At 40.7% G+C, this 16,912-nt stretch overlaps 1 protein-coding gene across 2 annotated transcripts in view; it reads left to right on the top strand.

Moving 5' to 3' along the window:
- The first annotated feature begins 10,564 nt into the window (after window positions 1–10,564).
- st3gal3b (ST3 beta-galactoside alpha-2,3-sialyltransferase 3b) overlaps window positions 10,565–16,912 on the top strand; it is a 43,061-nt gene continuing 36,713 nt past the window's right edge. For both annotated transcript variants that reach the window (XM_071526878.1, XM_071526877.1), the window contains exons 1-2: window positions 10,565–10,746; window positions 13,320–13,467. In XM_071526878.1, the coding sequence (XP_071382979.1) occupies window positions 13,359–13,467 (109 nt within the window). In that variant the 5' untranslated portion in view covers window positions 10,565–10,746; window positions 13,320–13,358. The remainder of the gene's footprint in view (window positions 10,747–13,319; window positions 13,468–16,912) is intronic.

Here is a 16,912-nt window from a genome sequence, read left to right as displayed (position 1 = left end):
GTAACACACTCATTATCACGCCCCTTTGCTGCTAACTGCATTTCTAAACATACATTTTTATCAAAGGTTTTAGAGAAAGTGGTATCAACCCAGCTTTTAGCTTTTATGTGTCATAATCTTTGAGCTTTACATAGTACAGAAACTGCCCTCCTCAAGGTAACCAATGATCTCCTTTTAGCAGCTGACAGGGGGGAAAGTGCAATTTTAATTCTTTTAGACCTAAGTGCAGCCTCTGACACTGTAGATCACACCATTTTAATTTGTCTTAACACCTGGGTTGGCATCAAGGACACTGCACTTGGTTGGTTTTATTCCTACCTTTTAGAAATAACCTTTGCGGTCACTGTAGGTAACTACTCATCTTCTACAACTCACATTACCTGTGGTGTACCGCAAGGTTCTATTTTAGGTCCAGTTTTATTTTCAATCTATATGCTGCCACTTGGCCAAATTATCCAAAGACACAATGTCTCTTTTCATTGCTACGCAGACGACACACAGATATGCCTTCCCCTGAGACCTAGTGACCCAAACAGCCTAGCTGCTGTTGTAGATTGCCTCAATGATATCAACTGTTGGAAGTTGATTTTCTTCAGCTCAATAACTCAAAATCAGAAATCATATTGTTCAGTCCCCCAAATTCTATCAGTCATATTGAGAGTGGCCTTGGTATGGTGCTCTGTCCACAAATGTGAAGCCCATTGCCAGAAACTTGGGAGTACTATTTGACACTGACCTAAACTTCGAACCACAAATTAAAAAAATTGTCCAGTCCTGCTTCCTTCAACTGAGAACCATCTCCAGAATGAAACCAATACTATCTGGCATCAACCAAAAGTCACTCTCTCACCTCCAACTAGTTCAGAATGCAGCAGCTAGGCTTCTTACTGGTTCTAACAGATGACATCACTTCACCCCAATCCTGGCTTCTCTCCATTGGCTCCCTGTTCGGTTTAGAATCGATTTTAAGATTTTACTGATCACTTTTAAAGCACGTTTGGGTCTGGCTCCAAGCTACATAACAGATATGTTGACCCCATATGAGCCAGTGTGCAGCCTTAGATCCTCAGGCGGGGCCCTTCTGGCTGTTCCAAAGTCTAGACTTAAAACTAAAGGTGACCGTGCCTTTTCCAGCAGGGCCCCTCGGCTTTGGAACGAGGAGATAAGGCTAGCAGAATCGGTGACTTCTTTTAAATCACTTCTTAAAGCCCATTTTTATAGACTTGCTTTTATATGACGTTGTCTTTTTATCTTTTATCGTCTTTTTATTGTCTCTTTATCTGCTTTTTATCATCTTTTTATCGTCTTTTTATTGTCTCTTTATCGGCTTTTTATCATCTTTTTATCGTCTTTCTATTGTCTTTTTACGTCTTTTATCTTTTATCTTAACTCTATCTTAATTTTTTCTTACTTTTATTCTGTCATTTTATTTATTTTGGTTTTCATCCTACGATTATACCACTATTTACTTGAATGTTTGCTCTTTCCACCTCTGTCCTCCTATGAATTTAATCCCTGTTTATTATTGTTTTATTGCCTTTTAAATTCATAATTTGAGTATTCTGCTTTTATTTTGTCTGTCAAAGCACTTTGTAAACTCTGTTTTTAAAGGTGCTATGTAAATAAAGTTATTATTATTAATTAGATCAGATCCTATCTATTAGCAAATGTCCTCTTTGCAGTATACAGTATTATTTTTCTCTTTCCCCCATTTTGTGCACCAGCTGTATATACGTACTACTGATGTTTCATTGAGATCATGTATTGCACTATTCCTCTTTCATGCTATTGGGTCTTCCTGTTGTTACCACCTCATTAAGCAGCAGACTGCAGCAATCTAAGATAAGCCTATAGGTTTCCCCAAGGCCCTGCTTCATCACATGATAGATCGAGCCCATAATCGTCTGAGCAATCTGCATCTGCCAGCACGCAATCTCTCCCACTTCCAGACCCACCAGCTCCGTTCCTGCAAGGCAGGAAATATACTGTGGAGTTCCTTACACAGATTAGACACCAAAGTTGCAAAATTGTCAAGATTATGAGAAAGCTGTAACAGGGGATTTTCACTCAAAGCTTCTGAATTGATGTGGACAACCCATTGTGCTCACATGTGGTTAAAATCTTGAAGTGTGTATCCACATGACCCAGATCTTCACCCTCCTGCTGGCACCTTGTTGTTGTGCTCTGTGGGTTGGGAAATATTTCAACTTTTTGCTATGCAAGTGTGATGATAATCTGCCATACAACTAAACACATTACTCTCATGCCTCCCACTCAGCTCAGTGCTGAGAGTGTTGTAAGTGAATGACAGAATGCAGAATTCATTCTGAGAAAGTCAGAATTCTGAAAATAATTCTGATTCATTTTCAGAATTTTGACTTTATTTTAAAAATTCTCAGAATTCTGAGATTCATCTCAGAACTCAAATACATGTTTTGGGGGGACTTTTAGAAATACACTATTTGGAATTTCCTTCACCTGTTATGACTCAAACTACCAGTCTGTTTTATGCCAGTGTTTGCATGCATAAAACTCCTGTTCAGTTGTTACATACTGCCAGTCCTTGTATCAAGAGCTCAGTCAATAAATTGAAGTGAAAAAGGCTTTCAATCCAATAATCGCTATGTAAACAAGGATAGTGCCGGTGACACAATGTATTCACATGGAGCGCTGCACTGCAATTCAGAATTTGGCGTTTAGCTGTAACTTCTTATCACATAATATTTCCTCACCACAGACGGACAGCAGAGTATAAGTATTATGTAAATTATTTTGCAAGCCTTTTGCAAGCCTTTGTCATATCATATCATATGAGCCTTCTATTGTTGCTTATACAATATATGCCAGTTAAAAATACCAGCGAATTGAATCCCACTGAATATCTTTAATTCACAACATAAGCTGATTAAACAGGCTCTCAGTATGTCCTGCTAAACTCTGCCACCAAATAGGATTCCATATTTCTTTTTATATCTTTTCTATTCCTGCCAGTCCCAAGGGATGATTTGAAATGCTATTTAATAGCTGGATATCAGTTATTTCTTTATAGGACTGGTGACAATAGTTTGTTTAACCTTTGAATGATAATAGGCTAAATAGATTTTGTTATCCTCCCTGTTATTGATTAACAAAATGTGGTGATCGTATTCACAGACAGCACTAAAAGGACAGTGACACGATCAAAAGGTGTCTTTGGCGTTGCTTCTCTCTTTTGGAAATCCGGCACTGTGTGAGTGTTTGATCATTTATTCTGTCAATCAGCAGTACTTGTCTGTTTGATCCTAATACTCTGGATTAAGAGATTGACCACAACAAAAAAGGTAATGTTTGTTTCTACCTTAGGGAAAATTTTATGTCATAACCCATAGGCACATATAGACATATTTCATCAATCCAAGTGTGCTTTGTCATTTTTCTAATCTGGAAAAGCACAAACAAACAAACAAAAGGCAGAAAATTCAACATTTAACATAAATGATGGTACATTTCTGGCATTGACTGATCTGAAGCTATGACCTCACTAGGCAAGGCACATGTTTTACACTATTTAGTTGATAATATGTTTCTAAAGTCTTATACTGTCACAATTGTTCCGCATGCTCAAAATCAGAAATAGTACTGGCTAATTTCTAAGTCAAGGCCAAATGAAGAAGCAGTGTTAAAGGGATACGTCTCACTTTGCATTATCACATCTAGGATGGAGATATATTGTGTTTGTTATGTCTGTTTGTGTGTGAATGTTTATACATCCGCCTGCCAAGATATCTTCACAATTACTCACGATAAAGCCTTGAAACAAAAACAGGAATGATCGGCGGGCCAAGGATGAATCCATGACCTTGACTTAGAAGGACTTCCTTAAAATACTTTCCTTTAAGGAAGGGAGAAAGTGGCCTTCATGAGAAATTCATGTGAAAGCCGTGTGTTTATTCCTCATTTCCATTTCCAGTCATTTTCTGATTTATTTTTACTGTTTGTTCTTACTTAACACTTTTATTATACACAGGCCTATTTACCATTAGCCATTCGGCAGCGAACAACTCATAGAAACTGCACAAGGTAGATTCTACCATTACTACTCAACTCTTTGAAGGTAAGACAACGATCATATAATCATTTAAAATGGGTGACATTTCCCACTGAGGGTGAACTACCTGTGAATAGCAAAATGACTTCCATTAGAGTTCAAAGCGGGATAATTGGGATTTAGTCAACTGGTTTCATGAGCCACCGCAAGGGAATCAATATGGCTGTTTGTGAATTGGCTTCATTTGTAAAGTTACAATGCTGATTTAACATTCAATAACCACCATCACCCTCACCTCGCAGCTGCCTTGCTAACATCATGTCGGCCTAATTGCAGCCTTGAATAGGTACATGACTTGTGTTAATGAACTCCGGCATGAGAGAGAGGTATAGTGTAAATGTAGGTGTGTGTTTGTGAGTGGGAGAGAATAGATAAGTGGAGAGGAAGACAAACAGAGAGAGAGAGCAAAGAATGAGACTTTGGCCAGTTTCTGCCTGTTTCAGTGTCCTAACATTTGACTCACCTCTCACTGTGCGATGTAATGGCGCGGTTGGTTATTTTATAGGACACTTATCATTAGTTAACAAAAGGCAGGGCATAGAACAATGCCATGGTGTTTTCTGCCTTGTGTATTGTTAATAGAAGATTAATAATACACAAGGCAGAAAATAGTTTGATGTACCACATAAATGTCTAATTTTCCTTTTCCCCACTCTGCTGACGCTCTACATGTTGCTAATATCATGTTGAGAGATATTTAACTCATATCTCTTTTGGTTTCTTCTTTGTTGTGCTGTGCGGATCTTGACGTTTATTTTCCTTTGTCCTACTTTGTGTACCATCTGTCCATATTGTGCTACTGGTGATCATGTATTGTAGTGTTTCTCTTTCATTCTGTTGGGGCTTCCTGTTGTAGACTGCAGTAGTGTGAAATAGGCCTATGGGGTCCTGTTGCTTAATTAGCTTTATTTGTAAAGTTACCTTCCTGACTTAATATTGAATAACATGCTCTTTGTGTAAAAAAAAGAAAAGCCCTAGTCCTCTGAGATGACAGTCGCTGAGCACATAATAAGGCATTGTGTCAGAGAAAACGCCGGACAAGTCCATTAAAGGCTAGTGAAACAAATGTTTATCTCTCTAAGAGGCCTTGACCTAAATTGTTGCTGGAGTAAAAGGGGTTTTTGTTCCTTCTGATTGAGGCAGAATGACAATTAGCTTTACAGGCTTTTGCCCTCTCCTTGGGGATCTGCTGAATGAGTGGTCGTAGTCATGATGGTGCCTTGTGCAGTGAATGGATATAAATTAGGCAAGTGCGAGTGTTGTTCATTCAGACTCAGCCACTCCGTGGTCTTGCCCTGCTTGAGGTCTATTAGTATCCCGTTAGGACTTGTTTATTTCCTGCTGCCTGCCCGCTGTAGGAAAAGCTGCGCCAAAAAACAGATACTTCATCTATGATTCAGATGATACAGGGATCAATTATTTATTTTGACACAGTAAACCAATGCTGCAGAGCTACATGGTTTCCTGCTGGACTCTGATCATGTAGGAGTTTCACTTAAAGAGATGAAGAGGTCAAACGTCAGTAAGGTCTGTTTGAAGATTTTTTTGGTTCTTCCATTCAATTATGCTGATTTACATGATGCTTATGATGGTGTTCTTGAAGTATTGGGGATAACCAGTAATCGATTTGAGGAGGGATGCGAGGGGATGCCATCCCCCTTGAAATAAAAATTGCCAAAACCATCCCCTTTGTAACACTGCCATCCCCCTTTCATCCCTCTTTATGGCACAAAGATATCATTTAATCAAGAAATGTGTGAGCCACTTATTATTGCATGTTTTTTTATTGGTTGATGGCACAGCAAAACCTGCAACGCAGCTATGACACCTTGAGGATATTATTTTGGTTATGGGCTGGTGGGCAGGTAGATCTGTGGGACTTCTTAAAAAAGAAGAAAACTACAGGTTTTGGAAATGTCAGGAGTCATAATGATTATTTTCTATAATTTAGCCTACACTGTTTGAAGCGTGGCAAAAGAGAAACAGAGATTAAACAGAGATTAGATAGCTAGTTGACATTTTAACATCAAAATTATATAATTAAAAAAAACATTAGGCCATACATCAGTCTACATCATCCTCAACGGGATGTTGCCAGGCAACAAAATAAATGGTGAAGATTAACCTAGTTTGAATTTTGTTGTTGAAGTGGCAGGTAATAACCATCAAAGAGAGGAAGCCCTTTGTGTGTCGTTCTCACGTAAGCCCAAGTAAAAGCACAGAGGCGTTTACTGTAGTATGTGCTGAATTTTGTGTAGTGGCTCATAATTACTGCTTTGGGTGGTAATTTATGGTGGGCAAGGAAACAGATAACTGCTAAGGCTGAAACAAATGTAAACACACACACACACACACACACACACACACACACCAGGTTCAGGTTGATGTTTTAGACGATGCAGCAGAGGCAAAGAGAGGATAGGAGACAGGATGACAAAGCGAGCATGAGTAGAGGTTTGATAACTATAAATTTAAAGTTTGGATAAGATAAAAGTGCCATGAGTATTAAGTTATGTTAAGTTACACTTGATTGTATTATCTGTATTTGACCCATCCTAACTACTTAAAACCAGTGGGCAGCCACAGTGCAGCACCTGGAGAACAGGGCCTTTATTAAGGGCATTGGAAGGAGTATCTGATACCTAACAGCCCTAACTTGCATGTCTTTTGAATATAGAATTACCTTTGTGTTGTTACAATATAAACAAAAGGGTAAACAGCTGGTCCCCCACCCTCCACGCTGTCTTCGCCACTATCAAATTGTTTGTCTTCATAAGACGCCACCATCCCTCTTGAAATCTGTGTACAAATCGACTACTGGGGATAACATAGTGGATAGTGTGCCTGGTTAAGAAATAATTTGCAAATTAATTTTGGTGATATTGGCAGCAACAGAAGTGTAAGGCAAGAATACAGATCAAGGCCTTTGAAGAGGGATTTATTGTTATCGGTCTTTTTGGATATTAGTTGCAGATTTTATCAAGCGGTTTACGCTCTCTGGTGAGCTTCTTTTCCTGAGGTGGAGCTTTTCGAGGGCCGGTATCTCCCATACCATCATTTAAGTGTGAAAAACCATACAGCATTTGTCGAAGCCTGAGGGATGAGCATAGACAGCTAGCAGTCACTGAAAGCCCCTCAAACTACAATAGTGGGGATTGGATTCGAGTAAAGCTACAAGTAACACAAGCAGATGAAAGAGAGTGAATTTCCCTAAGTATCTTTTCACTGTTTGCATCATCCAAATTCATCCCTTGTACCTTTAAGCAAAAACTGTCTGACTATGCTGGGTGAAGACAAAAACCTACTCATGGACCTGATGCTATTGCTGCTATCGCCAGTGATTCAGGAAATCCACACTGAGTGAAGGGTTTCATGTTAACTGGAATATTTCTGTTATCATGAGAGAGCTGTCACTCAAGACTACATCATTCTGTTATTCATTCCAGTTCAAAAATAATTAGGGCAATGGAGCATGACAGACAGAGAGAATGAAAACCACATTCATTAGATGATACTATAACGATCATCTTTTGAGAAAGGAAGGCCTGGAGGATTAAATGAAGTCTGCCAACATAGACATTTCGCTCTAGAAAAACCTCTGTGGATGCAAAGATGTAGCAGATACGTTATTATCAGTGCTAAAGTGCACGTGTCACATGGCCACATGTGAGTCAAACATTCCTGCCAAAGGAATTCTCTGACCAAAACAAAGGAAATCTAACAGTGGTGAAAACTTGACCCACTTTGAAGATGGAAATGACAAACAATGCTTTCCCCTTCAGGAGCGCAGTTTCTCTCTGACAAACAAACATGTCAAGGTGAATTTCCCAGACACAGTTGGGAGTGGAAAATAACAACTCCTTGCATTGTTTTCTATGGAGAGGGATCTTTCCCACTAGTAAACTGAGATGTAAACTAATGACTTGTGTGCCAAAGGCCAGCAAAGTGTTGCCAACTGGCATGAACTCCCAAGACGGCGGCTCTGAAAAAGGTTGATATGATGCTAGGACACTCAAGCATGTACAATAGGCTATGTGAGTGCGTGTGTCTGTGTTTGCATGTGTATATATTTTATTCTCCTGGCTCCCGCTAATCTCCTGACCCCAGATGGAGAACAGTGGGTGAGCAGATTGTATTTCCTGCTTGATTCAATATTAATAGATCGGTGTGCTACGCCATCACACTCATCACAGTGCAAAAACGGAAGAAGGCTTTTTTCCCCACCCTCTCCTATCTTGGCTTTCAGCCCAACAACTGCTTATGTAGGATGTGAGGCCTTGTGAATGTCGGGACATGAACAAGACCTTGGCTCCGAGGGGAAAATTGAATTAGGAGAGTAATCCGAGCAGGTGAGAAGTACCTACAGGACTATGGATCTGCTGCTACTGACAGCAGCCAAACAGCAGGGTAAAAAGCCTATGATGGCATACAAGGTCTTGTCACATTAACAGGACCACCAGCATGTGGACCTCTCTTAGTGACAGTGGCTCTCTTATGGTGTGAGCTACTTTTCTGGCATTATCTTGAACCAGTCATCTCATTGAGAGCAAAGTCAGTGCTTAGCTTCTCAGACAGCTGTACTCAACTCAGATCTAAATGATTTTGCTGTATGACTAGCTTTATTGTCACGCAAACCACAGGGTGAGTACTTGTGGCTTGTGGTTAGGAGCATTGTCATCCTGGAAGGCACCGCTACCAAAATGTGAAGGTGATTACTCTCAGTAGTCGATTTGAGGAGGGATGCGAGGGGATGCCATCCCCCTTGAAATAAAAATTGTCAAAAACCATCCCCTTTGTAACACTGCCATCCCCCTTTCATCCCTCTTTATGGCACAAAGATATAATTTAATCAAGAAATGAGTGAGCCACTTATTATTGTGTGTTTTATTGGTTGATGGCACAGCAAAACCTGCAACACGGTTATGACACCTTGAGGATATTATTTTGGCTATTATAAATGGGCTGGTTTTTGACTTCTTCAAAAAGAAGAAAACTACACAAAGGCGTTTACTGTAGTATGTGCTGAATTTTGTGCAGTGGCTCATAATTTACTAAACACACACACACACACACACACACACACACATACACACCAGGTTCAGGTTGATGTTTTAATAGATGATGCAGCAGAGGCAAAGCAAGCAGGAGAGGATGACAAATCGAGCATGAGTAAAGGTTTGATAACTATAAATTTAAAGTTTGGATAAGATAAAAGTGCCATGAGTATTAAGTTATGTTAAGTTACATTTGTTAAGTTACACTTGATTGTATTATCTGTATTTGACCCATCCTAACAACTTAAAAGCAGTGGGCAGCCACATTGCAGCACCTGGAGAACAGGGCCTTTATTGGCATTGGCAGGAGTATCTGATACCTAACAGCCCTAACTTGCATGTCTTTTGAATATAGAATTACCTTTGTGTTGTTACAATATAAACAAAAGGGTAAACAGCTGGTCCTCCACACTATCTTCGCCACTATCAAATTGTTTGTCTTCATTAGACCCCACCATCCCTCTTGAAATTTGTGTACAAATCGACTACTGATTACTCTGAATAGTTATGTAAGTAATGATTAGACTATTCTTAGTCCTCTGAGGGATAATTAGAACTAAACTTGCCAGGAAAGGCACTTCATACCAGAACAGAACCACCAGAGCCTTTCACTGAGGAAGACTGGATGTTGGTGTTTTCTTTAGTTAGACTGCACATTGTGGCTGCCACTGTATCATGAGTCTGTTGCTTATTAATTTAGACAACTGCAATATAGGTAAGGACTGAGGAAATGGTTTACTTCAAAGATGTCTTAAGTAACCCAAACATAGGCCTACAGTATATTTTGTTATACTGAGAATTTATCAGACTAGATTCTCAACCCATATACCTGTGAGACAAACTCAAGGTGCTTTTGGACCATTTAGGCAGGTCTTTTTGATTTTTTGAAGAAGGTAACGGATTTGGGCCACTTCATTCATAACTGCGTGATGAAAACAGCCTCTTTCACCAGTACAGTCAGTCAAAAAATAGTGCACACCACGCATATACCATTATAGTGTGGCGCGGGCCATTCAGCAAGCACTGTACATTATTACATCTCTATTATTGCTGTTGAGCAAGAATCGTTACAATAGGGGGATTTTGATGTGACTGCGGGCCACATAAAAGCAGACAGCAGCAGCGCAAAGGCAGACCCAGCCACAATGCGATGTAACAGCTGACGAGGAGAGAGGAGCACCACGTGAAGAACGAGCTGAAAAGGTGCATTCATCTCAACTCCGTTAAAAAGAGGGGGCATTATAATTCAACAGAAATACCCCATGTGACCGTCAGTGACAAACTATGTTGCTGTAGCCCCGTGAGTTAGCGCTGTCTGTGGATCATGGTGGTGGTGGTGATGATGATGATGATGATGATGATGTTGAAGGGGGCTGCTTTTTCCTTCGACCAGTCTTAAAGCGAGCTAGAGCTGGTGAGGGAGTGGGGGAAGCAGCCAGCCAGCCAGGCTGCACGTCTAGTGCTTACACGGCCAGGGTACTTTCACGGATTTCATCATGATGGCTTGGAGAGGAGGGAGAGCACCGTTGTGTTATCGACCTTTTCGTTGTTTAAACTAAGACTGGCATTTTTTTCTGACCCGAGGATTCAGAGGAAAAGGGAAAGGTAACGTCTACAGTTATTTCAGTCAATAAGGAATTGCAGTGAGACATTGCTACGTCGCGTTTTTGGTTTTTACTCGACATCATACAACGATGGTGGTGTTGAATTTTTGGCAAATCAGTGGTTCAGCTTTTCTATTTGGCCGTGAACACCAGCAAGCTTGTTAGCCTAGTATTGTTACCTTGCCAGACTTGGGTATACATGGCATTCTATAGTGTAGCTATATACCGTTATTTACCCTACGTGTGTAAACTGTTTCGACCACCTATGGCGTTTGCTGCTGGACCTTAAACCCTGGCTTGCCACAACATTTCCATTGACCAGTGCTGTGTTTCTAAGCTGCAGGCCTGCCGAGGAGATCAAGGCAAATTTCTTACTCCGCCAACGTAGCGTGTGTTAGCCTAGCAACTACCGTTAGCTAACTAACGCTAGCTGCTTGACATTCGCTGTCGTCTTCTAACGTTATAATGCTTTCTCTTAAGCAAGCTAATACTTGGTCATAGTTACATAGGATCCTACATTGATTTTACTACTTGAGTATAAGTGGAGCTATTAAATAAGAAAAAACACAGATGTAATTGTTAAGTCGTTGTACAGCGAGAGACTGGGACCTGGCATTGGATTATGGGACCGCAAAGTTCCGTTATTTTCCCTGGCTAGCTGCTGAGTTAGCCAGACAACTTCGTTCGTTGTAAATGAGTAGCATAGCTAGGCAAACCACGCCAATGGTGAAAGCAAAGGCACTTAACCTACGACGAGGACTGAAATACAATTCTTATGCAACGATGTACAAGAAGTGAGAGACAGCCTGAGCTGATCCTGCTGCTGCCGCAACTTGTTACTTCGTTGTGGTTACATCCTGTGAGTTTGTGGTCTTGTTCTTGGATGGTTTAGCCCTACCTGGTGCTAAATTACCCCAGTTGCCTTTCAAACCTAAACGCAAGTCATCTTTCTTGTCAGTAATGTCGTTTAATTGTAATTTATGTATAGCTGTCTTGTTCTGTTAGTCATGTTCTGTAATGAGCAATCGTGAAATGTAAAATGAATTGACTGTTAACGTATGTTTTAGTCATAGCTGGGGGGCAGCCGTCTGATTTGCCTTTACTGTTAGGAGGTGCATTGTATACCTACATGACTGAGTACAGTTGGATACACATGCTGTTGATGTCTTTTTATTTTTTTTTAATTGGGTTGTTCGTTTTCAACCATGGCCAGATGTAGTGACTAATCTGGCTGTTAACTGCTCTGTCAGATAGCGGATTACAGTATGCTTTTAGCCCTATGGATAGCATCTGTTGCCCTTTTTGGATCATAAACTGCCCTTATCTTTTGAAATGTTCGGCTTGGTAAAGATGTTATAATAATGTCTCTGCTCTTTGCTCAGTGCTGCTCAGACACCTTCCTGTGCCAAGGCTTTATAGACCCTCATTTGCACTCGCCTCCAGCTGTTCTCAGGATGAAAAAAAGATGCCCCATTCCAAGTGGAATTTGAAATGAGGCCCAGTTTTTGACATATTACACCCCAGAAATTCTGTATGGCACGCTGTGTTTCAACAGGTCCTCTGTGTAATGAAATTTATAGATTTTGCGGATAAGAATTTTCTGGGGTTAAGCATACTTGCATGGTGCTGGGTTACAGTTCACATATTAGTAGACATGGGTAATTAGCACAGTTAATTCAAAACAGAGTCCAGACCACACACACACACTCCTGATATGATTAATGGGTCGGCTTGTCTATTACCAAGCGACATCTACACTGGGTATGAGTTCACTGGGTGTAGTAGAGCATCTTTTGTCATTTTAAAATTTGTCTAGGTTTGTGCGTGTTAATGAAAGATGAGACAAGCTGAGAAATCAAATTAACTGAATGAAAGAACGACAACAATTATGGATCACTGCCCTCCGTTTTCATGATGTTGAGTCATTCACTCTTCTGCAGTTGGGGTGTGGTTTCCTGATAACTTGAGAAAGAACATTACTGTTTTTTGGAGAGGAGTTGCACAGAGAGCAGATAAGCGCCAGTGCGTTGTCTTCACCGCCAAAAATAAATAAAAACGTAGATTCATGTTGAAATGAAATTCTTTTATTTATTTCTTGTATTCCAACTCTGTGCCTCATCAAAATGCATTTGGAGAAGATTTAAATATTCTCTTCTAGCATGCTTGAATATGCTTCAGGGAGAGAGTAGATGAGATAAGATACCAAGGAAATATATTTGAGATTCAACCTTGAACAAGTCAGACCAAAAACACTCTCTAAAAAAACTGTCTCCCCTCCCCTGTGCTTTACACTTCCCTCCAGTTGTCTACCCCTCTTACTCCAACTTGTACCTCCATCCTATCTTTGACTCGTTTTATCTCCCCTCCTTTTCCCTCCTGTCTTGCTCCATCCCTATGTGAGCTCCCCTTTGCTCTTGGCCTATGTAATTGTCTTATCGGTTATGTCTGGGTGTGTTTTTATTGCTGTTGACAGATGAATTTCACCATGGGGATCTGTAACAGAAATCTCTCTCTTTTTCTCTTTCTTCTTCTCTCTCTTTCTCTCTCCCTCTCTCTCTCTCTCTCTTAATTCAGGTGATGAGCCGGATGGTGCCATGTGAATGACTGAAGACCATGAAGCCCACACACAAGCTGCTGTTCGTCCTGTGCCCCATGCTGGTCCTGGGCTTTATCTACTACTCCTCGGGGAAGCTACACCTGCATGTGTGGGGCCAGAAGCCACGTGAGTGACATTAGTCAGTCTAACTGTACTTGAACGTTTGTAATATTTATTCATCAGCTGATCATCCATCTGTCATCCATATGTATTCTAATCTTACATTTTGTAGTGCAGCCCTCCGAGAGCTACGCATTTTTGAGTGAGTTCTTATTGAGCGAGTCTGTTTGACGTATGTCTGTCTTTTGCTGCAGCTTCTCTTTTGAGTCAGCCAGTTAACCATCTGTTATATTCATTTATTATTATTATTTTTTTTTAACCTTAGGTCTCTCTGCTTGTCCATTAGATAGTGTGTCAGGCTCTTCGTGTGCGCCTCAAGCCTGTCTGTCTCTGTTATTATGCTAGCCTGTCATTCACTTCACCAGAGCTCCGGACGTTGTGGCAGAGCTTAATTAGATTTTCTTGTACATCCGGTGCTAGCTGCTCTCTCCATGGCACTTTAAAGTAGTGGATCAGCCTATGTAGGTTGTTTCACAGATGGATATTGACAGCCACCTGCCTATGCTCTTTCTCAGTCTGTATTACTGTGTCAAGATCACCTGTTTTTTTTTAACCATAGATTGAAGAAAGCCTATTCTGTCTCTCTAAACAGCCGAATTATTCTCTCAGCTGCTTTTTGTAGATGGGAGGAAATGGCATTTTGAGAATAGGAAACTGTCAGTTTTTTTGTCTTCTCATACCCACCCACTGTGTTTATAGTCAAATAGAGAACTGGAATATACAGAGTTGCAGTGCTGTTTGTAGCACACTAACAAGGGGTCTCCTTCTCGTCTTCCTGCTCCTGTTAATGAGAGCAACCGTCATTACAGGATGGTGCAGGCTGTAAACTGTGGCCACTTACAATCACCCCTGCCATGTTTGGATGTTGGTTATGAATCAGCATGATTCCATGGGACACGTAATATTGGAAAACTTGAGTCTACAGTTATTTGTAAATGGTGTACCACATTTAGTGAGTTAAAGTCATGAGATACTTGACTAGGGAATAGGGAATCAGTCACAATGTGTGGTCAGAACTAACTTGTAAGAACTATTGGAGGAGGAGGAAAATAAGTCACACTGCAGGGCTTCCCTGAAACGGCTGGTAAAAACCAGCAGAGGGAGCCAGAAGATTTCACTTAAAAAAGATGTGAAACACTTTGGCTAGTCAGTCTAAGAGGAGAATTTCATTGGGTGAAATTCTCTGTGATTGATGCCTGAAATTCTCTGTGATTGATGCCTAGCATTCGGTAGGCATCAATCACACCTGTGACTCCTACTGGTTATATTTTCTGGAAAAACATGCCCAGAATGAAGCAGCTCTTGGCGCAGTGAACACAAATGCTAGTGTTTTGAACCAAACAGATCTAGAGCCGAGCTGTAGGGAGCACACATATCTCCTGTTTAAAGGCTACAGCTTGGGGAAGATTTTTCATCTCCACTGTATTGCGTCCTTGATGGGTTCATACTGGCTGAATAGGAGTTACTGCTAATCACTCGTAAACACTCTAGATCTGGTCTAAATCTTTCTATGGAATTGTTGGAGAAATTATTTAAAAAAGAATTATAGCCTAACCTTGATAGCTGTTGTAAGAGCACTACTTGAGGTGAAATTTTGAGGGGAAAAATGAAATTTGAAGAAGGCTAAATATTGCTAAATGGTGGTGAAATGCATATTAGTGTAAGTAAGTAGGGTGGTGTAGTTATAAGGGAGGTGTTGTACAGGGGGTGAAAATGAACCGCATCACCAAAAAAACCCACCAAAAACGTGGGATTATTTGGCTGTGCATACTCCCTTTATATCCTTAGTAAATGTGTGGTGTTGTGGCATCGCTGCCAGTAAGCCATCAAAGACGACTGTTGGTTTGGCTGTTATCCAAAACACAGTACTTCCTCAAGCTGTCATCAACGTCTCTCGTGTAACAGGGCTCCATTTCTCTGTAGTGGCCCCTCCCATTTGATCTAGATTCAACATTATCATTCTTAACTGTCAAGCCACAAAGTAAAATTCTTTCAAGTTAGTTTTTTCACCTAAATGTGACTGATAAGAGATGGAATCAACATTTTTTTTTATGCCTGCATCTTATTATTGATACCCTTTTTGAATGATTCAGCGAGAATGAAAAGAGTGGAGACTTTGATGCAGTCTCGCAATTTCCATGCTGATTTCTTAACACACAGTTAAACAGAACAGATCGAAGGGGGGCTTTGATTGAAGCGAGAAATGTTGGCTTTCTGCAGTACAGTGCTGCCAGATGTGGAGATTTAGAGGGCTGTGGGTAGAAGTGAAGAGAAGAGCATGTTGACGGTCTCCCTGCCCTGAACCCTGGTTGGCTAAGCCACGCCGTTTCACTGAGAGGATCAAATCTGGATAATCTCTCTTCCTCACTCTTGACTTATTGTGCTAAAGACTCAATCGCCCATCCAGGGACAAATGGGACATGCAGAGGCATATGCCCTGCTCATTACTCACATCATTAAGAACGTATCTGTGATTCTTTTTGCACCTTTTTTGCCCACAGAGATGAATTGCTTGATAGGGCTAGAGTGTGGTTATAAACAAACAGGGCTTCTGATCCTGTGTTATTAGCATCTTCAACAGGCCCTGGCCCTGACAAGCCTGACCTGGGTTCAAGCTACCACATCCATATGGTTTGTCCCATATCCTATTTTGCCTTTCCAGCGCCTTTGTTCCGATTTATCCAGACTTGTTTGAATCATGTTTAGTCATTGATCAGAGCAGTGCTGAATCACAACACTTGTTTTTCTCCAGTGAATTTTTGTCCGTCCAACCAAAGGCCAGACTCTGCATTTTCCATGACCTTACATATTTATATTTGGTTACCTTTTGACCTTGCCATGCTACCTTGGAGTGTCAGCTTCAAAATGTGTTCATATGGCTGTTGTCATTCCTGTGGCAACTGGACACTCTCGTGCCTGTCAGTTGCCTCTTGCATCTCTAAACAAGATTCTTAACTATATTTTCTATTTTCAATCGGCTCTGAAATTAAAAGTAAAGCCTGTGCCTTGTGAAATAAATGAAATGAAATGAGCTGATACTAACCAAGCCACATACCATAGAAAATGACATTAATAGTGTAGTTGGTAGGGTGTGTATTTGACTTGAAGCACAGAAAGCTGTTTTAGTGATTTGCACATAATTTTACTACAAGACATGATACAAGAAATGATAAAAAAGAATGCATTGTGCAGGAAGAGCCAAGAGGCCCAAGGAGCATATCGAGTGGATCGCCCTAGAATAATACATTAAAAAACAACAACAATCGAGCAAGGACAAATACTGACTGAAAGCTGACGCCCATTGTCTCTGACTATGCTGCTGGTAATAGGAACATCACCTCAGGGTGTAAAATTTTGAAGACCACACCTGTAGGGCTTGAAATTAACACCTGCAGGGTGAGAAATGAACGTTAGCCACCAGCCAAGCTGCTAACCTTCTGAAATTGCAGCA

Source organism: Centroberyx affinis, unplaced genomic scaffold (genome assembly GCF_046629955.1).
Source record: "Centroberyx affinis isolate AG114_WGS23_722 - 3 ecotype Tasmania unplaced genomic scaffold, CSIRO-AGI_Caff_v1 ptg001476l_1, whole genome shotgun sequence".
Taxonomy (NCBI): Eukaryota; Metazoa; Chordata; class Actinopteri; order Beryciformes; family Berycidae; genus Centroberyx; species Centroberyx affinis.
Note: the sequence above shows the minus strand (reverse complement) of the source record. Positions and strands in the feature narration are given on the sequence as shown.